At 57.9% G+C, this 22,436-nt stretch overlaps 3 protein-coding genes across 7 annotated transcripts in view; 2 read left to right on the top strand and 1 right to left on the bottom strand.

The window, feature by feature from the left end:
- Positions 1 to 9,545, top strand: part of ZFPM1 (zinc finger protein, FOG family member 1) — a 34,863-nt gene extending 25,318 nt beyond the window's left edge. For both annotated transcript variants that reach the window (XM_062500357.1, XM_062500358.1), the window contains exons 4-10: positions 1,314 to 1,447; positions 3,732 to 3,834; positions 4,706 to 4,915; positions 5,656 to 5,886; positions 6,204 to 6,299; positions 6,382 to 6,531; positions 6,889 to 9,545. In XM_062500357.1, coding sequence (XP_062356341.1) covers positions 1,314 to 1,447; positions 3,732 to 3,834; positions 4,706 to 4,915; positions 5,656 to 5,886; positions 6,204 to 6,299; positions 6,382 to 6,531; positions 6,889 to 9,092 — 3,128 coding nt within the window. In that variant the 3' untranslated portion in view covers positions 9,093 to 9,545. The remainder of the gene's footprint in view (positions 1 to 1,313; positions 1,448 to 3,731; positions 3,835 to 4,705; positions 4,916 to 5,655; positions 5,887 to 6,203; positions 6,300 to 6,381; positions 6,532 to 6,888) is intronic.
- A 1,118-nt stretch (positions 9,546 to 10,663) lies between these two features.
- On the bottom strand, positions 10,664 to 13,202 carry LOC134048274 (lipid transferase CIDEC-like). Its single transcript, XM_062499955.1, has 6 exons — positions 12,550 to 13,202; positions 11,954 to 12,018; positions 11,676 to 11,817; positions 11,446 to 11,595; positions 11,146 to 11,330; positions 10,664 to 11,056 (listed from the first exon to the last, which is right to left on the bottom strand). Exons 1-6 carry the CDS (start codon positions 13,045 to 13,047, stop codon positions 10,864 to 10,866), a joined length of 1,233 nt encoding a protein of 410 aa, XP_062355939.1. The 5' UTR covers positions 13,048 to 13,202; the 3' UTR covers positions 10,664 to 10,863.
- Positions 13,203 to 13,845: 643 nt separating this feature from the next.
- Positions 13,846 to 22,436, top strand: part of ZC3H18 (zinc finger CCCH-type containing 18) — a 42,702-nt gene continuing 34,111 nt past the window's right edge. For all 4 annotated transcript variants that reach the window (XR_009933536.1, XM_062500063.1, XM_062500062.1 and 1 more), the window contains exons 1-2: positions 13,846 to 13,933; positions 19,551 to 20,146. Coding sequence is in view for 3 of the 4 variants with exons in the window: in XM_062500063.1 (XP_062356047.1) it covers positions 19,565 to 20,146 (582 nt within the window). In the remaining variant the exon portion in view is untranslated. The remainder of the gene's footprint in view (positions 13,934 to 19,550; positions 20,147 to 22,436) is intronic.

The raw sequence follows: 22,436 nt of genomic DNA, 5'->3' as shown, positions 1-22,436 counted from the left end.
GGTGGCAGGGACCAGCCTGGTGACCCCAAATACCTCGGGGAGCCTGGATACCTTCCCAGACCTCCCAGTGGGCAGAGGGTTTTGCCGAGCTGGCACTGGTTCCTCCCCCGGGATGTGCTCCAAGCAGTCCCCAGTGGCCCTGGATGGACGGAGGGGACCCGTGGGTGCCAGTGGCACCTGGGTGATGGCAGGTGACACCACCCAGCGCTCCCAGTCGCTCACCTCAGCTCACCCCAGCGCCGAGAGGATCCAGTTGTCAGCCCTGCTAATAAACACATCAGATTTCAATCTCCACAGCCATGGGATCGCCTTTTCCTCCCCGCGCTCTCGGCTCCAAAGGCAATTTTGCCTTCAGCCAACGCAGCCTCCTCCCTGCCCACGGCACCCGGGACCGGCTGCATCCCCTCGGGGCTTTAGGGGGCTCTTTGTCCCGCAGTTCTGGGGTGGAGGATGATCCCGCTCGGCTCGGGCTGGGTTTGGCTCGCTGTGCCCGGGGAGCAGCTCGGTTTTTGGGGGGCAGCAGCCGGCGAGGGGCAGGCAGCACATCCATCTGGGTATTGGTTACCTGCCATCTTATCTGCGCTCCCAAAGACAAAAGCACAGTTAAAACATTTTCGAGCAGCCTTCATAGCGTATTCACGTGTTATCTAACCCATTAAACCAGAGCCTTATCAGATAATCAAAGCCATTAAGCCCTGAAGCTGCTGCGACTTTGGGTGCAGGGATGGGAAACGCTCCTTCCACTTCACAGTGCCGGGCCCGGGACCCCCGGGAAGGGGATGGATCCCCCCTAGGACACATCCCGGCTCCCCACATCCCCCAGGATATGGATCCCCCCTAGGACACATCCCGGCTCCCCACATCCCCCAGGATATGGATCCCCCCTAGGACACAGCCCGGCTCCCCACATCCCCCAGGATATGGATCCCCCCTAGAACACAGCCCGGCTCCCCACATCCCCCAGGATATGGATCCCCCCTAGGACACAGCCCGGCTCCCCACATCCCCCAGGATATGGATCCCCCCTAGAACACAGCCCGGCTCCCCACATCCCCCAGGATATGGATCCCCCCTAGGACACAGCCCGGCTCCCCACATCCCCCAGGATATGGATCCCCCCTAGAACACAGCCCGGCTCCCCACATCCCCCAGGATATGGATCCCCCCTAGGACACATCCCGGCTCCCCACATCCCCCAGGATATGGATCCCCCCTAGAACACAGCCCGGCTCTCCACATCCCCCAGGATTTGGGGTGCTGCGGGCCGGGGGGTTTGGGGCACATCCCGCTGATGCTGTGCGTGTCTCCCGCAGATGAGCTGGCTCTGGAGGTGCAGGATGGGCAGAGACAGGTGCGGACCCGCAGGAACCTCCCCGAAGGATTCTCCTGGGGCCCCTTCCAGGGCAGCATCCACAGCGAGCCGGCATCACCGGGGCACGGCGACACGGTAAGGAGCACCCCGAGGGCACGGTGGGTATGGGGCAAGTCCTGAGGAAACAAATTCTTTGGGGAAAGAGGTCCCTGCTTGAGCTCCTCAGCGCTGGGAATCTCCTGGTTTGAGTGCCCAAGGGTTTCCCTGGAGCCCAGAACATTCCCAAGGCAGGGGACAGGATGGTCCCATCCCCTCTGTTGGGCTGCCTGGTGGCTGTCACCTGTCCCCTCACAGAGGAGATGGCATCGTTTCTCAGCCCAGAAATGCTTCCTGGGGAACTCTGGTTGTGCCTGGAAAGCACCAGCAGCAGTGGGGAAGGGGCAGGAGGGGAGTACCGAGGGGACACCGGGGGCTGGTGGCTGTTGGTGCCATCACCGCGTGGAGCAGCAGAGGAGGGAAGTGTCCATGAGTGTCACTCTGGGTGTTTTTAGGTTTTCTGGATCCTCCATCCCAGCCACATCCTTCCCTCCACAGCCCCCCCACCAGCTGCACACAGGCAGCTCCAACCCAGGATCCTCAAACCCTGGCTCCATCCCCACCTCTTCCTCCTCCTCCTCCTCCTCCTCCGCCCCTTCTCTCCTTTGCTCTTTTTTTTTTCTTTACTCTTTTTTTTAAGCTCAGGCCCGTTTATCTTTGCTGAATTAAATCCTTGATTAACCCTTATCTGCCCAGTTTGGCTCCCTATCTCCTGCTTGGCGCCGTGTGTCCAGACACCCGGTACAGGATGATTGATTTCCCGAAGATATGTGCAGCTTTTTTCTGATACTTCATTTATTGTCTAAATATTTTTGCTCCCATTTCAGCAGCTCCCTTATCGAGCCCGGCTGATGATTCCCAGCCCTGCTCTCCTCTGCCACTCTCCTCCCTCCCTATCTCTGCTCAGGGAAGGGAGGAAGGAATTTCAGCCCCATCCCTGATAGGGGCTGTCACCCTCAGGTCCCTTCCTCTTTGTTGTTGGCGGCCGTGGGGGGCATGTGTAGGGGGTGTCCCCCAAATCCTGCCTGGCTCTGCTCTTCATCTCCATGTGGGAAATGATCCCAGCCTGGGGTTTTAGTGGGTGGCTTTAATATTACGTGGCGTGGAGCACCATGTGTCCCCATCACCTGCTGATGGAGAAGGAGGGAAAAGAGGAGGAGGAGGAGAAGGGGGAAGATGCTTACCCACCCCCACTTGATCACACAGGGCTCCCCCAAAAGATCCTTGCTCAGGAGGGTGTGGAAACCGTTTCCACTGACAGGCAGCTCAGGGGTGCCAAGGGAAGGTGAAGCCCCTTTGGGGCTGTCCCCTGGGTCCATCCATGCCCTGTGTCCCCCAGGCCGGGCTCAGCGAGGGCAGGGGCTGGGCAGGGCCCGTGCGGATGCACCCTCCCGGCGGATGCAGAGCAGATAGGGTTTCAGATAGGGTTTCTGATGGTTATCAGCCGTGTGGAGAGGAGACAGCGACCTCTTTGTTCCAGGGAGAACAAGGACGAGCTTCACTCCGGGGCTGGGGCCACTGCAGGGAGGTGGGGTGGGCACCCTGGGGTGCCGGGAGCACCTTGGGGTGCTGCAGGGTCCTGGGCAGTGCGGGCAGACCCCTACATCATGGGGAGGCAAAATTGCAAAGGGATTCTCCTCTCCCCGAGGGTGCTCTGCCCGTGTGGCACCAGCAGTGCCCATCACTGTGTCCCATGCTGGGGGTCCCAAAGCCCCCCCAGCCCCATTTCCCATGTCCACAGGGGGGGGGTTCTACTACTGTGAGAGTTGAACACACCTGTGCCCCTGTCACACGTGTGCCAGTGTGTCATACATGTCCCAGTGTGTCACACCCATGTGCCAATGTGTCACACCCATGTCCCAGTGTGTCAGACTCATGTGCCAGTGTGTCACACGTGCCAGTATGTCACACCCGTGTTGCCAGTGTGTCACACACATGTGTACCAGTGTGTCACACGTGCTGGGGGCTTTATCACGCTGCCAGCACTTGGCTCCTGGCAGTCATAAGGCCCCAACTGGCTGCGACTGTCAGGCTGAGTTGGAGGGGTTGGAAATATTGGGATGGATAATTAGATTTCATATCGTTACTGCAGCAGCCATCGGAGGATCAGGGAGATTAATTTCCCCCCCTTTGTGCTCATTAATATTCATTAGAATGCGGGGAGGCTGAGCTGGGCATGGGCTGAGCAGGGAGAGCTGTGACCCCCCCCCCCCCCCCCCGGCAGCCCCTCAGTGTGACCCCAGCCCATTTTGGGGAGCGCTGTGACCCCCCCTGGCAGCCCCTCAGTGTGACCCCCATGCTGACCCCTGTCTCTGCCCCACAGAGCCCCCCTGTGACGCTGGTGCTGGGGGATGAGAGCTGCTGGCTGTCCCACCTGCCCCTCGTGCCCGGAGAGCCCGATGCCAACGCTGTCATCTACAGGAAAGGTTGGTACTGGGGGGAGTGGGGTTGGGAGGGGAGGGGTCCCCATCTGTGTCCCCTGTCCCACTGCTGGCTGTCCCTGGGCTTGTCCCTGTCCCAGCTTCCCTGGCTGGCTGCTGCCAGCAGGGCTGGGGAGGGTCCCAGCAGGGATGAGCACAGGGATGGATGTAAAGATGGGCACAAAGGTTCAGGGATGGGCACGAGGGTTGGCACAGGGGTGAGTGCAGAAGTGGGTGTAAGGATGGATGGATGCAGGGATGGATGCAGGGATGGATGCAGAGATGGACATGACGATGGGCACAAGAATGGATGCAGGGATGAGCACAGGAATGGGTGCAGGGATGGGCACAAGAATGGATGCAGGGATGAGCACAGGAATGGGTGCAGGGAGGGGATGTAGGGATGTTGCAGGGATGGATGCAGGAATGTACACAGGGATGTCACAGGGCTGGGCACTGTGCTGTGTGCAGAAATGGATGCAGAGACGCACACAGGGATGTCACAAGGATGGGCACTGGGCTGTGTGCAGGGATGGGCGCAGGAATGGATGCAGGGACGGGTGTAGGGATGTCGCAGGGATGGATGCAGAGATGCACAGAGGGATGTCGCAGGGATGGATGCAGAGATGCACACAGGGATGTCGCAGGGCTGGGCACTGTGCTATGTGCAGGGATGGGCACAAGCCGAGCGGCGGCTCCGGGCGGGCTCTGCGGGGCTCAGCACGGGCAGACACCGCCATCTCCAGGCCATGGCCGGGAGGAAGGAGCGGCCGCTGCCGGGACCGCGGGGACAAGGCGGGACAGAGGGGCCGGGCCAGGCAGGCGGCAGGACGGGATCCGGCGATCCCTGCTCACTCAGCGCTGTCCCCCTTTCCAGACGAAGCCCTGTGGTGCCGCACGACGCGCTCGCTGCGGGAGGACGAGCCCCTGAGCGCCTTCGTGGTGGCAGAGCCGCCAGCTGTCCCCAACCACGGCGTGAAAGCAGAGCCTGGAGAGTCCCCGTACCCGGCAGCGCTGCACTCGGACATCCAGCTGCTGCCACAGCAGGCTGGCATGGCTGCCATCCTGGCCACCGCCGTGGTCAACAGTGAGTCCAGGGACATGCGGGGAGAGACACGTGGAGAGAGACACATGGGGAGGGACGCATGGAGAGGGACACGCAGAGAGGGACACAGAGGGGGACACACAGGGAGGGACATGCAGGGGGGGACACGCAGGGAGGGACACAGAGAGGGACACACAGGGAGGGACACACAGGGAGGGACACGCAGGGAGGGACACGCAGGGAGGGACACAGAGAGGGACACACAGGGAGGGACACGCAGGGGGGGACACGCAGGGAGGGACACAGAGAGGGACACACAGGGAGGGACACAGAGAGGGACACACAGGGAGGGACACGCAGGGAGGGACACGCAGGGAGGGACACGCAGGGAGGGACACACAGGGAGGGACACGCAGGGAGGGACACGCAGGGAGGGACACAGAGAGGGACACACAGGGAGGGACACGCAGGGGGGGACACGCAGGGAGGGACACAGAGAGGGACACACAGGGAGGGACACGCAGGGAGGGACACGCAGGGAGGGACACAGAGAGGGACACACAGGGAGGGACACAGGGAGAGGGACATGCGGAGAGGGACACGCAGGGAGGGACACAGAGAGAGACACACAGGAAGGGACACACAGGGGGGGACACGCAGGGAGGGACACGGAGAGGGACACATGGAGAGGGACACACAGGGAGGGACATGCAGCACTGCAGCCCTGCTGGCGCTCCCCAGCCTGTCACAGAAGCAATGTCCCCGTCACTTGCTCCCCACAGAGGACGTGTTCCCCTGCAAGGACTGCGGGATCTGGTACCGGAGCGAGCGGAACCTCCAGGCCCACCTGATGTACTACTGTGCCAGCCGGCAGAGCGCCGGTGCCGGCTCCCCAGCCCTGGATGAGAAACCCAAGGAGACTTATCCCAACGAGAGGGTGTGCCCCTTCCCTCAGTGCAAGAAGAGTTGTCCCAGTGCCAGCTCCCTGGAGATCCACATGCGGAGTCATAGTGGTATGACACGGCATGGCATGGCATGGCATGGCATGGCAGTCCTCCTCTGGAGGCTCTGGGGTGGCAGCATGGTGACCAGTTGGAGGAGGTTGAGCTGCTGGAGGGGCAGGGAGGATGCAGGGCTTGATGGAGCACATTTACCAGTGGGATGAGGTTCTCCCCAGCTGGGTCACTGGTTTGCTACAGCTCACTTGTAGGTCTTCCCCCATCTCAGAGCTGTAGAGACAGAGGGAATTAGCTTTGTGAGGTGGCCCTGTGGGTATCCCCACAGTCCCTGTCCCCCTTCCCTCAGCACTGAGTGTCCATCTGTCCGGCAGGAGAGCGGCCGTTCGTCTGCCTGATCTGCCTGTCCGCCTTCACCACCAAAGCCAACTGTGAGCGGCACCTGAAGGTGCACACAGACACCCTGAACGGTGAGTGTCCCGTGGGGACAGCCCTGGGGTGGGCACTGTCCTTCCTGCCCTGCCCGCTCAGCCCAGTGCCCTGTCCCCTCAGGTGTCTGCCACAGCTGTGGCTTCATCTCCACCACGAGGGACATCCTGTACAGCCACCTGGTCACCAACCACATGATCTGCCAGCCTGGCTCCAAGGGAGAGGTGTTCTCACCTGGATCAGCCCTTCCTGCTGCCAAACCCCTCACTCCCGGTGAGTCCTGGGGCTGTGGCCGTGGGGGACACGGGATGGCATTGTCACCAAGGGCTTGTCCCCAGCTGTGTCTGGTGGTGGGAAGGGATCTGGCAATGGTACAGTGTACCTGTGCCAGGATATTGGGAATGGGGAACAGAGCAGGATCCCTGTGCCAGGGGTATTGGGAACAGGACACGGCAAGCATCTCTCTTCCAGGATGTATGGAACAGGGAACAGGGTGAGGATCCCTGCTCTGGGGGTGTCACTAACAGGGGTACAGGGCAGCATCCCTATGCTGGGGCTCTCAGTGACACAAGTGCTGATCATCCCTGTGCCAGGGCTCTCGGTGACACTGTGGCCTCTGTCCCCCTGCAGGGCTGAGCCAGCCGAACAGCGTGTCCCTTCGGAAGTGCAGCCTGAGCGCGTTCCTGCCCGAGGCACTGCCAGCCCTGCCCCAGCACGTGGTGCTGCCCTGCCCCGACACCACCCCGGTACCGGTACCGGCACCGCCCGCCTCACCCCCCGACCCCAGGGCGGGCAAACTCTCACCCCCAGCCCAGCCGCAGAACGGGGAAGGACCTTCATCAGCATCCTCCTCATCATCCTCCTCCTCTACGTCTGGCGAGCCCGTGCGCATCAAGGAGGAGCCGGCCGGCAGCCCGGCCAGCGAGGCGGAGGCGACCAAGAGCGGGGAGGGGGCCAGCAGCCCCGACCCCGGCTCCCGGACCTCGTCCCCCCGCAGCCTGTCCTCGGCCAAGGTCAAGTCGGAGCTGGCCAGCCCCACGCCGGGCTCCAGCCCCGTGCCCAGCGAGCCGGGGACGGGCACGGCCGGCGGCACCGTCTTCCTCCCGCAGTACGTGTTCGGCCACGAGGCCGCGGTGGTGCCGCAGGCGTCGGAGATCCTGGCCAAGATGTCAGAGCTGGTGCACAGCCGGCTGAAGCAGGGCCACGGGGGCACGGTGCCACCCGCCATCTACACAGGCACGCCGGTGCCCAAGGGGGCCACCTGCTTCGAGTGCGAGATCACCTTCAACAACATCAACAACTACTACGTGCACAAGCGCCTGTACTGCTCCAGCCGGCACCTGGCCGAGGACAGCTCCCCTGGGCCACGCAAGCTCAAGGCCCCCCCTGGGGTGCCCAAGGGTCCCTCCACCCCGGGGACGTTGCTGTCCTCTCCGGCGGGCAACGGGCAGGGCCCGGCAGCGGGGGACGGGGACGCCGGCCACGATGCCACCCCTCCGGCCACTGCGCCGGAGGGCAAGGCTGAAGAGGGGGGCACCAAAGCGGGGTCCCCCGAGGTGGAGGGGGGGTCGGGGCGGTGCAGCGAGGACAGCCAAAGCCCCGGCAGCTCGGCGGGGGACGACGGGGACGAGGACCCCAGCAAGACGCTGTGCGAGGCGTGCAACATCCGCTTCAGCCGCCACGAGACCTACGTGGTGCACAAGCGCTTCTACTGCGCCTCCCGGCACGATCCCCCCCTGCGCCGCCCCGCCGCCCCCAAAGTGCCCTTCCTGCCGCAGCCTCTGCGCACCCGCAAGCGCCGCAAGCTCTACGAGATCCACGGCGCCGCTCGCCGCCCTGCCGAACCCCCACCGGCCCCGGAGCCGCCGTCCGCGGAGCCGCCCGCGGCCGCCCCTGAGCCCCAGGCCAGCCCCGACGCCGAGGGTCCCATCGACCTGAGCAAGAAGCCGCGGTGGCAGAGTGAGCCGGCACCGACGCCGGTACCGGCACCGCTGCTGCCCTTGGCCGACTACCACGAGTGCACCGCGTGCCGCATCAGCTTCAACAGCCTGGACGCGTACCTGGCGCACAAGAAGTACCAGTGCCCGGCCACGCCGCTGCAGCCCCGCACCCTGGAGCACCTGCAGAAGATGAAGGGGGCCGTGACCACCCCACTCAAGGGCCGGCACAGCCCCGGTAGCCCCGGTGATGGGGACCCTGAAGGAGGGGTGAGGGTGAGGGCGGCCCCGGCGGGGAGCCCCGGTATCCCCTACCCCGGGGCGGACTCGCTGCAGCGTCACCCCAAAGGTCCCCTGCCACCACCGGGTGCCAAAGGTCCCCTCGCTGCCTGTCCCTACTGTCCCCTCAATGGGGCCATCAAGGGCGACCTCCTCGAGCACTTCCGAAACGCCCACGGGCTCTTTGTGGCCAAGCCGCCGGCGGGGGCCGGGCAGGGGCTCCAGGACACGCCGGCCCCCGGAGCCGGTGCTGGCAGGACACCCGAGCCCCCCCTGCCCACGGCGTCCCCGCCTCGCCCACCCGGCCCCCGTCTCCGCAGGGACAGCCTCAGCACCAAGGAGGGACGGGACAGTCCCCGGCCCCCCGGATCCCCCCGGGCCCCCACCTCGCCCGGAGCCCCCGAGGGATTGCGGGAAGCCACCCGCAAGCCCCCCACGCCCCCCGCCTACACGGACAGGGGGGTGCAGACCCCCCCGGCCAAGGCTGTGCCCAGCCCGGTGCCCAACGGCAACCACAGGTACTGTCGCCTCTGCAACATCAAGTTCAGCAGCCTGTCCACCTTCATCGCCCACAAGAAGTATTACTGCTCCTCCCACGCCGCCGAGCACGTCAAGTAACCCCCCCCCCAGAGCCCCCCAGAACCGCTCGGGGGGGCTGCAGGGGCTGGGGGCTGGAACAGTGCCTGACACCCCCTGCCCTGTGCAGGGGTTGGAGTGATGGAGGACCCCCTCACCCCAGGAGGCTCCATTGGGGAAGCTTCAGCATCTGGAGCTCCAAAGTTCACCCCAGATGGGGGGTGAGGACCCTGGTGGTGGGGGTCAGTCCCCACCTGTGCCCCGGGGGAAACTGAGGCAGGGGGACAGTGCACAGCCCTGCCTTTGGGGCTGCAGGAGGCTTTTCCCCCAGGTAGACACTACGGGTCTCGGGTGGGGGCGTGGGGGGCACGGGCTTAGCCCTGGCACCCCAGGAAATCTTGGGGTGCTCTCACCACAGAGCGGACCCTGCACAGAGCCAGTGAGGACGGAACTGCCCTGGGAACTGTGTGTATAAGTGTGTACAGAAATAAATATGTCTGCTAAACATCTGTGTAGGGCGGGGGACACTGCAGGGGCTGGCACCTCGAGGGGCTGGGGGCATGGGGACGTCGGGTGGGGACAGCCACGGGTGACAGCAGCTGTATCAGGGCAGGGCATGATGTCCCCACACTGTCCCCCGTGGCCCTGGGTGGCACCTTCATCAACCCAGGGATGTCACGCATCTGTGCCATGGGGCAAAGTCACTGCTCCCAGATGGAGCTCAGCTGATGCTGATGGCTCATTAATTATCAAGCTAATTAAGACCGGGTGGGGCTCAGCTCTTTGCTACATGAGCAGTTCCTGTGCTGAAACTCCAGACCCTGCAGTGGATGCCCAGGTGAGTGTGGCTCAGGTGTCACCCACAATGTGACACGGGAGGATGGCCCTCAGGGACTCCCAGAGCATGGCTTCTCACCTCTTCACAGCTGGTCCCAGTGCTTCCCAGTATTCCCAGTCCAGCACAGACAGGCAGTGGGTTGTTCCCTTCCCTCCCTCCCTCCCACCCTCTCTGGCAGGGGTGCTGCTTCAGGATCTTTCTGGCCCCCCTTTGCACACTCAGGGACAGTCCCCAAGGACCAGGTCACTGGAGCCCAGTGCCCCCAGCTCTGTTTGTTTCCCAACTGCTCTCCCTGGAGCTGCCAGGCCCTTGGGATGCCCCTGGACAAGGCCAGACCAGCATCAGCCCCCGGGGTTGGGCAAGGCTGGGGTGGGCACTGCCCCTGCCCAGGGCTGCCACCGGGGACCGTGGGGACTGGAACACCCCCTCCAGGGCACGAGGACTGTCCCCCTGTGCCAGCCCTGCACAGACAGGGGCACAAAGAGCAGGGAAGGGACAGACATGGTGCCAGCTGGCATCAGGGCAGGGGCTTTGGGGTTTGCCCCAGCACTGTAGTGTGGGTGGCTGCAGTGCCAGGGGAGTCTCAGTTCTGTGCCAAGGGCTGGGAGCCAGGCTCGAGGAGGAGGAGGATGAAGGCAGCAGCTCCCCTGGGGAAGCGCTTGCAACAGGTCCCTGCTCACACCTCTTACAGCACCAGCTCAGGGTGCCAAGTAGTGCAAGGGCTGCATGTCCTGGATGTCCCCCACCCCCCCTTAAAGATGACACAAAATGGAGCTGAATTCAGAAGAATTTTACTTAAATAAATATATTTACAGAGCAGCAGCTATCCCAGAGCAGATTTGGCCACACTCAGCCAGCGGAGTGCAAGGAGAGGCTGTGCCAGGCACTGTGGCAGCCTCTGCCCAAGCATTGACCTAGTGGGACCCCCCAGGGGTTGGGGGGACAGAGGAGGGGACAGGGCAAGCCAGCCAGCCCTCACTGCAACATCTTCTTGTAGGGAAGGGCAGGGAGGCTGCAGGGCAGGAGGTTCTGAAGGGGCAGCGGGTTCTTTTCCTCTTCCTTCTGCTCCTCCTCGGTGGCATCCAGGAGCTGCTGCATGTAGCACGAGGTGCCCAGCAGGACGTGGCCAGTGGCCTGCATGGTGAACAGTCCCCAGCGCAGGGCTTCCCTGGGCAGGGAGAAAAGGGGTCAGAGTGCCAGGGAAGGGCTGGGCAGTGTCCCCCTGCTCCCCCAGTGTCCCCAGCCCCCCACACTCACTTCACCAGGCGCCGGGCCCCGTAGCAGCGCAGGTCATAGGACATGCTGTAGGTGCCATACAGGGTGGCTTTGACGTTGAGGCAGCCCAGGTCCTTCGGGTGGGTCTTGTACAGGTCGAAGGTGACACAGGCGACGTCGATCCTGCGCGGGGGCTTGCGGGACAGGCCCACCTGGTAGCCCCGTGCCTACGGAAGAGCGGCACCGCGGTCACCCGCGGCACCCCACCCTCCCAATCCCACCTCCGGTGTGGGACAGGCAGGACACAAACCAACCTCCTCACCCTCTCAGGGTTCTCCTCACCTTGGGGGCAGTCCAGGTTTGCTCCTTGCTCAGGGCCATCAGTGCCGTGTTCTCCTCCAGCGTCCGGAAGAACGACTCTGTCTCCACCGCAGTGCCGTCCTCATCCAGCACCAGCACGATGGGCGCCGGCAGCTCCAGGGCACTCTGAGCCTGCAGAGGGGCTGGGGGTGAGCAGGGGCGGGGGGGACAGAGCCCAGACAGGCAGACAGAGGCCTGACAGACAGACAGACCTGGCGGAGCAGCTCGGCGAGGCTCGGGGCCATGACGCCCTTGCGCAGGCTGCGGTCCCAGTTGCACACACGGTACGGCCGGGGTGGTGGGGCCGGGCTCGCCAGCAGCTGCTGGGTCATGGAGGCACTGGCTGAGACACATCTGGGAAGGGATACAGGGACTGGGATGTTCTGAGAGCTAACGCAGCCCCCCTGGCAGTGGCAGCATCCAGGGAGCAGGGAGGGCTCTGGTGGAATGTCCCCCATCCTGGAAACAGGGGTTCCACCACGGCACTTACTTGGACACGGGGGCAGCCAGGCGCTGGCTCAGGGATTTGGCGTAATCCATCTTCCAAGGAGCAGCCTGTGGGAGGAAGGACAGTGGTCCCAGTCAGCTCCTGTCTGCTCAGAACCTGTTCCCACCAGCACGTTCAACTCTCCTCCAGGGGATCTTCCACTCCTTTCAGCTCCTGTCTGCTCTAGATGTCCTCGCTGGCAATTCCAGTGACAGAATTGAGCCTGAGCTCTGTCACCTCTGCCTTTACAGGGGCTGGTCCTGCCCTTTGGCCAGGGCCAGGCCAGTGGTGGCAGCCTGGCCAGAGTCCCCTGCCAGCACGTCTCTTGCGTAAAGGGACACGTGGGAGCCTGAGTCAGCGCTGGAGCAAAGGTGAGACATCAGCCCTGGGCTCTGAGCTGGCAACCAGGACTTTGGGAGTCAGAGACATCCGTGGGAGCACCCCCAACCCTGCTGATCCACGGACATCTCCAGCCAGGAGCCTGCTGAGGGGCTCCAGGGGTATCTCCAGCCAAGAACCTCATGTGGAGCCCATTCCCCCATTCCCCTCACCTCCAGCAAACACCAACTCTTCTCCCCAGGATCATGTCCTCACCTCACCTTATATACCTGTCGCAGAGACTCCTCCCCCCCCCCGGCCGCACCCCCTCCAGCCCAGCCAGTCCCAGCCGGGGGATCCAGAGCTGATGGAACTGTCCCGATGATGTCCGTGCGGGAGTGGGACGTGGGCCGGCTGGAGAAGGGAATGCTGAGAGGGGATCCATACAAATATCTCCATGGGGTGTCACAGGACGGTGCCAGACTCTTTGCAGTCCAGTGGCTCCAGCCAGGTCCAGTGGATCTTTTCCTGGCCAGCGACAGGAAGAGGAGCAGTGGCCATAAACCAAAGCACGAGAAGTTCCCTCTCAACACGAGGAAGAACTTCCCATGCAGGGTGGCAGAGCCCTGGCACAGCTGCCCAGGGAAGGTGTGGGGTCTCCCTGTCCGGAGACATTCCAAACCCACCTGGATGTGTTCCTGTGTCACCTGCTCCAGGTGTGCCTCTCCCTTCCACCCCAAACCTCCCCCGATCCCGCGGATTCCCCGCGCTGTGCACATCTGGAGCCCCCCACCAACATCTGTCCAGCCACGCGTGTGCGCGGAACCTTGCACCTCCCTCCACGTGCGCGCCTGCACACACTCCCCGCGTTCGCACCTTGACACCTTCACCTGTGCGCGCACACCTGCGCTCCTTCCTTGCCGTGCGCGGCCCCTTTAAGGCGGGCGGGGGGTGGAGGGGGGGGGGGAAGCAGAGCGCGCGCTCCCCCCTCCCCTCGCGCCGCCGGGGCCCGTCGCGCGTGGATGACGTCACGCCATGGCCGCCCTGCGCCGCCGCGAGTAGAGGCCGCTCCGCCGCCCCGTCCCGCTCTGCCGCCGCCGCCCCGCCGGCCCCGCCGGCTCCTGCCGCTCCTCGGCCCGCCCCCGCCGCGCCCCGCACCGCGCCGGGCCCCCGCCGCTCCCCGACACCGGTGAGGCACCGCCCGCGCCTCCGCGGCCTAGCGCTTGGGAGGGGGGGCGGGCCCGGGCCCGGCGAGGGGAGGGGGAGGGGGAAGCGCGGGGTGCGGGCGGCCCCGGGGAGGGGGGACAGGGGACAGCCCCGGGAATGGCTCGGGGAGGGCGGTGGGGAGAGGAGGAGAGGGCCCGGCGCTGCTTTCAAAGGGGGTCGGGATATGCGCGAGAAGGCTGGAGGGCGTTTGGGGATGGCAGAGTGGGGAAATCAATGAATTGTCCCCATTTCTTTGGGATAATGAATGGGAAGGGGCGCGCACGGATTTGGGGGGAGCTGTAGGTCTGGGTGGATGTTGCGGGCCAGCCGGGACAGGCTCCAGGAGTGCAGGTGGCTCTGACTGTCCCCCCTCCTCAGGCACCGGGGACAGGGACAGCGCCAGCAGCCGCGCCCGGGGGCACAGCAGGAGGAGCCCAGCCTGGCAGGAGACCCTCCGAGGTGAGGGGGGCGTGGGGGGGACACAAACTGGGCACCCCACAGCAGCACCAGCTGCACGTGGGGGCGCAGTCCAGGCCTATATTTGGGGTTTGGCACCTGTGGGGTCAGTTCTGGAGTGAGTTTGGGGTTTGGCACCTGTGAGTTCAGATCTGAATGGATTAGGGGTCCATCACCTGCAGGGTCAGTTCAGAATGGGTCTGGGGTCCGTCACCTGCAGGGTCAGTTCTGGGATGAGTTTGGGGTCTGTCACCTGCAGGGTCAGTTCCCAGGTGTGTCTCCTCAGAGCTGTAGCACAGCCAGCACCTCCAGGGTGTGGATGCTTTCTTCCTAAGGTTTGCCTAGATTCAGGGAAAGGGTCCCCATTTATCAGGACAGCTCCTTGCCAAACTGCTGTTTCAAAAATCAGTCTTCTGAGTGGGATTATCCCAAATCCTGCCTGGTCCAGGTATCACCCTGCTGGTTGTCTGTTGCTGATGCCCTGAGAACTCAAACTCAGCATTTGCTGGGGGAGAGCTGCAGGAAGGAGACATAGGAAAAAACCAAACCAACTGCAGCTGCTTTTCCCTTCAGGTCCCCAATACAAATCCATGGGGAACATTTCCCTTTGGAGCTCTCCGAGCTCTTTTTCAAACCTAGCTCTTGGAAATGCCTCTCACCATCAAACTGACCCCACAGGGCAGCTGAGTTTGGGGCGTTAAAGGGTGCCCTGAGAGCTGCTGATTTCCCTGGGCATGGCAGAGAAATGAGGATTTTGGTTAATTAACTCTAGTTAGCAACTGAAATTCCAGTCAGGACAGAGCTGCACACAAGTTCATCCTTTCAGTGTTCCCTGTTTCCTCTTTCCTGGATCCTGGGGAATTTGATTTTGCTGCTCTTCCGTGCTTTTCTCCGTGTTGGTTCCTGCCCTTGGTTTCTGCTTTGCCTCTGTTTTTGCAGTTCTTTGTTCCCTAAATCTTTTTGTGCTGCCTTTCTCTCCTCACCTGTCCTGTCAGCACTATTCCCATTCACTCTCCTCAGCTCCCTCATTGTTCCTGCCTGCACCTAGACCCTGCTCCAGAACTTTTCTGCTCTGCTTTAACCCCTGGATTTCATGGATCTGATTCACAGGCGCTCTTTGCCTTTTAGGAAGTGGATTTTATCCTTTTATCCTAAATATTTCAGCCTGAAGGAAAGAGCCTCATCTCTTTTTTCCTTCCCATCTGTCCTGTGATCTCCCCTAGGGCTGCAAGGGGGACAGAAATTGGGAATGCACTTGGTTTCTCATATCCATGAAAATTGTAGTGTTTTAAAGCTGAAATTGGTGGCTTTGCCCAGCTCCAGGTTTTTGTAGGAACTCAGTTCCTGGCTGGAATTTCTTCCTTTTTAGTTTTGCACCTCTTGATGCATTTAATTAACAAAAGAGAAGAAGTTGGGCCTGATTTTGCTGAAGGTAAAAATTCCTGCTCTGATTCCTCTGGCCTTGCAAAAATTACCTGGCAGAAATGTGATGTTCAGGATATTATTTAAAATGTATCCTAGGATTTCCTGGTGAGGTGGAAGTGGAGTTTTAAAAGCAACTTAAGTAGCAAAGGGCTTTTCTCTCCTTGCATTTAGTGCTGTGCTGAGGCTGCTTAATCCCAGTGCTCCAAGTTAAAAAATCTTGGATATCATTAAGCTTCGATAAAAATATCTTACAAAGGAAGTGTAGCAGGTGAATTTAAATTTCTGTAGCATCTCCACGAATTTCTCCACCCCTTTTTAAGGGGAAAATGTGTAATTTTAGATGTTTCTAAGAAGGCTGGGTGGTTTTAGTGGCAATAAATTTGCTCCTTCTTGGTACATCCAGGCATGGTGAGGATGGCCAGGTAGGAGGAGGATTCTGTCCCACCTTGTGCAAGCTGTGGAACTCTGATAAATTCAAGAGCAGTTCGTGCTTCATTCCCTAATCTGAAATATTCCAGAGCCCAGGCCATGAAACTTCCAAGTCACTGATGCTGTGGAACTAAAATCTCCTCATTCAGTGGGAATGGATGGGAAATTCTGCTGCCATCTCCTCAATTTTTTCCCTGAGAACCTGTGACCTGCTTCAAAGAGGCTTTCAGTTCACTGAGGCATACCCAAAAACAAGGAATTTATTTTTTTTTTTACCTGAAAATAGCCTTTCTTTCTTGCATTTACTCCCCAACCTCCCTGTGGAAAAGCTGGCCCAGCTCTAGCCTGGGAGCAGGAGAAGTTTGTGAGCCTGGCTGGAATTCCCAGTGCCCTGTGCTGCTCCAGGCTGCCTCAGACACACAGGAAAGGAATATTTGGAATATTTGACACACTTTGAGCAAATGGAGCCAGTTTTGGAACAGAAATAGTTGTGCAGCTGGGACCAAAGGCAGCTTTGCCTGAATTTTCAAGATTTTTGAAAGATAAAAGGCTGCTCAGTGAGAGGCATTAATACATCCCTGCCTCTTGCCTGAGCTGCAAATCAAACAAGCTTATCTTAGGAGTTAATTTTTTGCTTTTATAACTGGTTTTGCATCAGGAAGAAACTGGCTCAGTTTCAAGGCACAAAAAAAGGCCAAGTTTATGATGAGGGAGGGATGAAATCTGGGGGTTTCTGCTCTGCCACTTCTGTCACTGCTGCTTGATTTTGAATACTTCCATGGAATCAGTTTTTCTCAGGTTTTTGTGATATTTGTGTTTCTCCTAAAGGACAGCAGAAAGCAATTTTAAAAACCCCAAATATTAAAAAAATCCAAACAACCCCCAAAAAGCACCTCCCCCCCCAAAAAAAAAAAACAACCAACTTTCAGGATTTCATAAATTTGGGATAAACTGTGAAACTGTGATTTGTAGTTTAAAAACCATATCAAAAACAAAAAAAAAAAACCCAAAAAACATAAACCACTCTTGCAGAATTCCAAAGATTTGGAATAAATTGATTTGCAGATTATTTTAACACTTAAAACTGGAATTAAACTTGCTGTCCTGTTCCATCATTAGGCAGTCTTCCTTTTAATTTCCACCTCCCAATTTATTTTTTTTTCCTGCTGCTGATTTTACCTGTGGACATCTGGGCTTTGTTTTGGGGCATTTCCATGCAGGGTTAAGATTGCTGCCAAAATCTACTTGGTTGGTTTTGGGGAATCTTGGAGCAGCAGCCCAATCCCTGAATCCAAGGAAATATTCCCCAAAAAACCCTCCCTGCCTGGATTTTTTTAATCCTTCTCACTTTGGGTCATCATTTATTGTGTTTCTTATCATTTCTGCTGATGGAAATTAATAGGAAATTATTACAAATGCTGGATGCTCTGGATTTTATAAAAGCTGCTGTGGAGGTCAGTGTTTTATATTCTTCACCATCTGAATTTCTTTGTTTCCTCCCATCCCTTTAAAGGTCTCCATGTCAAACACAAAAAGCCATTTGCTTCACTTAAATACTCTTTTTTTTTAACTCTTTTTTTTTTTTTGTGCTGCTTATTTGCAAGAAAACAGAAAACAAATTTCCTGAGTCCACGTGGCCCTGGCAGCTTTGATATTTCTGGTGGCCTCTCCAGGCTGACCTTTGTGTTCACACAAAGTCACTTCTCAGGCACTTGGGCAATTAAAATCCCCACTCTGAACTGGATCTTAAAGCCAATATTAATTTGTGCAGGAATTTATGAGCTCAGCATCAGGCTTGATGTGCTCAATAAAGGAGATAATTTGCTTTAGATCCATCCTGCTTGGAGCTGTTCTGTCAGGAGGCAACTTCTGTCTTTTCATTTGGGTTTGGGAAATCAAAACTTTGCTGGTGAGCAAGAACCAGCTTCAGCATGCAAAGAAACAAGAGGAGCTGGGAGGAAGCTCAAAATGAATTTTCTGCTGCTCTGGGCCCTGCTGATGTTGGGATCACCTCGTTTTTATCAATTAACTGCTACCAGCAGGGCTCTGAGGGCTTGGGGAGAGCAAAGTCAGTCCTAAAATACAGCTTAAGGTGCTTCTGGGGGTGGTTTATTTTCTGGTTTTAACTCCTCTGCAGACTTCCCACAGTATAAGGAGCAGCATTTTCTGGAGTGGGATTTTTATCTTAGGAGTTTGCAGCAAATTGCCAGAAGATTTTGGGGGTCCAGGTGCTGGGAAGGCTCAGTTTGCTTTACCTGGGGCAGTGTTTGGTTTGTCTGTGGTGGCTTTTGAATGGGAAATCACCTTTCCTGTGCAAAACTAGTTGGACAAACAGGGAAAAGGGTCAGGAAAAGGTGAAATAGCAACTTAATAAAAGAGTAATAAACTGTGGATAGCTGGATGTATTTCAAGCAGCAATATTGTCTGACATTTGTAGTGTTTCTGCTCCAAGGGTTTTAAAAATAACAGGTGAAACTCTGCTCATTTATGCCATGGTTTTGTGGCAGCACTAAATGAGTTTGCAGAGAGCAGCTGGAGTGAAACATGGGACACATTAAAATGAAGATGATTTGTAATTCTGTGACTTTTCTTTAGGGTATTTGGAGCTTTTGTGTGGATGTGTCCCACTCAGCTCAGCCAGTTCCAGTCAGGCACTTCTATAATTTATGGGGATTTTGTTTCTGGAGTAAAAGAAATTAATGTGTGGCCCAGGTTTTTTCCTGCTTTGCACCCTGCCCTTTTCTGGTGGATTTATTGGATTTTTTTCTTGGCCAACTTGAGATTTTTAAAGTGTCCCAAGCACATGTTTCGACATCTTATAGAAAAGTCTCAGTGCAAGCAGCTGGGTCTGCTCCTCTGAAGAAATTTTGGGGTCTTTACTGAAGGTTCTGTCCCCTCAGGTGACACCCCACCTGCAGAGCTGCCCCAGCCCTGGGCCCAGCACAGGGAGAGAGCGCAGAGGAGGATCCAGGATGATCCCAGGGATGGAGCAGCTCTGCTGGGAGTGAAGGCTGGGAGAGCTGGGATTGTTCACCTGGAGAGAAGCTTTTGGGTGGCATCAGTGTGGCCTTGCAGGGCCTGAAGGAGCTGCAGGAAACATGGAGAAGGACTTTGGACAAGGGATGGAGTGACAGGACACAGGGAATGGCCTCAGGCTGAAGGAATGCAGGTCTAGGTGGGATTTGGGGAAGGAATTGTTAGCTGGGACAGGGTGCCCAGAGCAGCTGTGGTTGCCCCTGGATCCCTTGAGGTGTCCAAGGCCAGGTTGGACATTGGGTTTTGGAAACTTGGGATAGTGGAAGGTGTCCCTGCCATGGCAGGGGGTGGAATGGGAGCTTTATGATCCCTCCCAACCCAAACCAGTCTGGGATCCTGTGAAATTCCATCCTCAAGCTCTGTCGGTGTCTGTGAAGGGCAGCGCACTCCAGTCTGGGACAATACTGGAATCAGTTCTTTGTGCAGTTTAAACTCTGAATTTGCCTCTTGAAGGCTCTGTGAGAAACCATATTCCTGAATTTGTGGAATCCCAGAATGGTTTGGTTTGGAGGGGACCTTAAAGCTCCTCTCATTCCAAACCTCTGCCATGGGCAGGGCTGGACCCACTCACTGCTTTGGGTTCCTCAGGGCCCCATCCAACCTGGCTTTCCAGGAATTCTGAGAACCTTTCTTGAGGAAGCAAAGCACAGGAGAAGGAGCTCCTTCAGGGTGCTGTTTGCCTGGTTTCCCAGTTTGCTCCCCATAACCAGAGGTGTTCTGTTCCCTGCAGACTCTCAGGGACTGATGGACGTTTCCGACAGCCCGGAGCGAAACCCCTGCTCTCCTGAGGAAGAGGACCAGCAGCTTTCCGATGAGGAGGTCCTGAAGGAGAGCGGCTCAGAGCGGGAACTCGATGGGGAGGGTGGCCAGGGGAGCCTCCTGGGCGAGGAGGAGGATGCAGGCAGGGCCCTGAGCCGGGGGGAAGAGGAGAACCACTCGGATGAGGAGGATCGGCTGAGCGAGGCCAAGTCGCAGGAATCCGACACCAACGAGCAGAGCGTGGAGCTGAAGAGCCCCCAGCCCCATAAAGGATTGGAGGAAGACAGGACAAATGACCTGGAAGTGTCCTCTGTCACCAGGGAGCTGGATGAGCACGAGCTGGACTATGATGAGGAGGTTCCTGAGGAACCCAGTGCTGCTGCTGCAGAGGAGGACGGGGAGAAAGCTGCTGGGGAGGATGATGAGGAAGAGGAGAAAGGAGATGATGCCCCTGAAGATGAGAAGAAGTCCAGCAGCAAAAGTGATGATGAGAAGGATGGGCAGGATGCCCCCAAGGAGAAGAAGAAAGAAGAGGATGATGGGGAAATTGATGATGGAGAAATCGATGTAAGTAGGAGGTGGGCAGAGCCCTGGGGGGTTCAGAGCTGGTTGCCTCTCCCATTGCAATTTCTTCCTCCTCCTGGTGGGAATATCCCTGTCCCCAGGGTGCAGGGGACCCTTTTCCTTGGAGCTAAGGCCAGAGCATGGAGCAGGCCCTGATCTCAGGGGTTGGGCCCTCATGCTGAACCAAAACTTTGTGCCAGAGCCATCGAAGTGAGCTTTGTTCCCTCTCACTCTGGGGAGACTCCAGTGCTTTAAGAAGCTGCCCTGCCTCTGCTCCAGGAGGACCTGGGAATGATGCTGACAGCAAATCCCATGGATTGGGTGTCCAGGAGCTGTTCAGATCGAGGGGCTGGTGCTGGAGGGTGGTTGTGGTGCTCCAGCCATCAGGTGTGTGGGAAACCCTGATCCTGAGCTGTTCGTGGGGCTCCAGCAGCATCTGGGTGCATGGAAGTGGAATGAAAGGTGCTGGGATTTCTGGAAAATACCCAATGCATGGTTTGGGGATGGGCTCAGGGATGTGCAGTGTTTCACATCCCTGAACAAACCAAGATATTCAGAAGAATCAAAAGTGGGGTTTAGTTGGGAAAACACAACATTTAGCCATGGTTGTGTTCAGCAGGGAGCTCTGCAGAGCAGCAGCTGTTTTGTGCAGCTTAACAGCAATTTCCTCCTTTTCCATGAAGAAAACAGGGCAAAGGAATTCCAGTGAAAACCTTCCTGTGGGCTCCTGGTCTGGAATTGCATCCCAATGGTGGGAGTGTCAAGAGAAATTGCTGGTGCAGAGCACCTGAGCTGGCTCTCCATTCCAGAATTCCACCTGCACAGCTGGACTGGGGTGTGGGAATATCCTGGGGCCATGCAGGGAGTGTGCTGGGGTCACTGCTGGAGCTCCTCAGCTGAGCAGGGGAGATGCTCTGTCCTTCCAGGCCCCATTCCTGTGGGTCTGACCTGGCCACAGGACCCTGGGAAGCTCCTGGAGTCCCACTGGACAGACCCTCTTCCCTTTTCTTTAAAGAATCATATTTTCTGGTTTTTTTACTCTTCATAGTTCATTGCTCTCAAAAATACCTTAATTTTTCTTCTTCATGCCCGTCCTGGCAGGTGATTTTGTTCAACACATGTTTTCCAAAGGTTTTGTGTATTCCTGAATCACTTAGAAGGAATTCCAGCACGTGATGGGCAGAAAAAAAACATTCCTGGAGTCCTGATTCCATGCCTGCTCCTTGATTAAAATATGAATGCTCTCCTTTGGAGCCTGAGGCATTCTTGGGAGCTCTCCTCACAGAGCAGGAGATGAATCTGTACCCTGGTTTTCATACATTAACTCATAACAGCATTCTCAGCTGCCTGATTCCAAGGAGACCTCCCAGAAATAAATACTTCCCCTTTTGTTCCAGACTTCACACAGCTCTTTTGAAATCAGCAGAGTGGAGCTGGTTCTCCCATTCATGCAGCACTTAAAGCCATCCCCAGCTTTGGGGAAAACTTCAAGCTCTGCATTTTCTTCTGCTTTCAGCCTCCTGATGTGGAGGGAGGGGAATATTAATGCAAATTTTAATTGGAATATAAGTGCTGGTTTTTAAATCCATGGCTGTTGAGGAGAGCTCTCTCTCCCTGTCTGGCTCAGGAATGCAGCAGGAGAGGCTCTTCACCCACCTCTCTTTGCTCCTGTGTTTGTCTACAGCCAAGGGATGGCTTTTTTTCCTCCTTTCCAGCTGCTCAATGGATCAAAGGAGAGAATTTTTCCTCATCTTTTCCACCCAGAAAACAGCTGTTGCCAGGCAGAGGGAAGGCCCATCCAGATGCTCCCTTTGCACGTGCTGAAAATAGGGAAATGGAGGCAGAGAGAAGGAAAACCAGGATGTCCTTTAGGATCAAATCCTGGTTTCCTGGCTAGATACCTCTATTTTTTTCCTTGGGGAACAGAAGAAAATGCTGGTACTTGAAAGTTTCTTCTGGAGGTGTTTCATGGCTGTTATTTCTTAATCTTGAAGCAACCTCCAGCTACCAGAATTTATTCCTGGTATTACAGTCCCTGAGGATGAGGCAGAGTTTTGTTTGAGCTGGTTCCCAACTCCAGTGTGGAGCTGAGGAGCAGAAGGGAAGGTGGAGATGACTGGAAGAAATCTGTTGGACTAATCCTGAAAAGTTCATTTGTGAGATTGTCCCTGGAGAGAGACTTTGGGCAGGGGTATGGAGGGATAGAACGAGGTGGAACTGGCTGGATTAGATGGGATATTGGGAAGAAATTCCTCCCTGTGATGGTGCTGAGGCCCTGGCACAGGTGCCCAGA

The sequence above is a fragment of the Cinclus cinclus genome, chromosome 11 (genome assembly GCF_963662255.1).
Source record: "Cinclus cinclus chromosome 11, bCinCin1.1, whole genome shotgun sequence".
NCBI lineage: Eukaryota > Metazoa > Chordata > Aves > Passeriformes > Cinclidae > Cinclus > Cinclus cinclus.
Note: the sequence above shows the minus strand (reverse complement) of the source record. Positions and strands in the feature narration are given on the sequence as shown.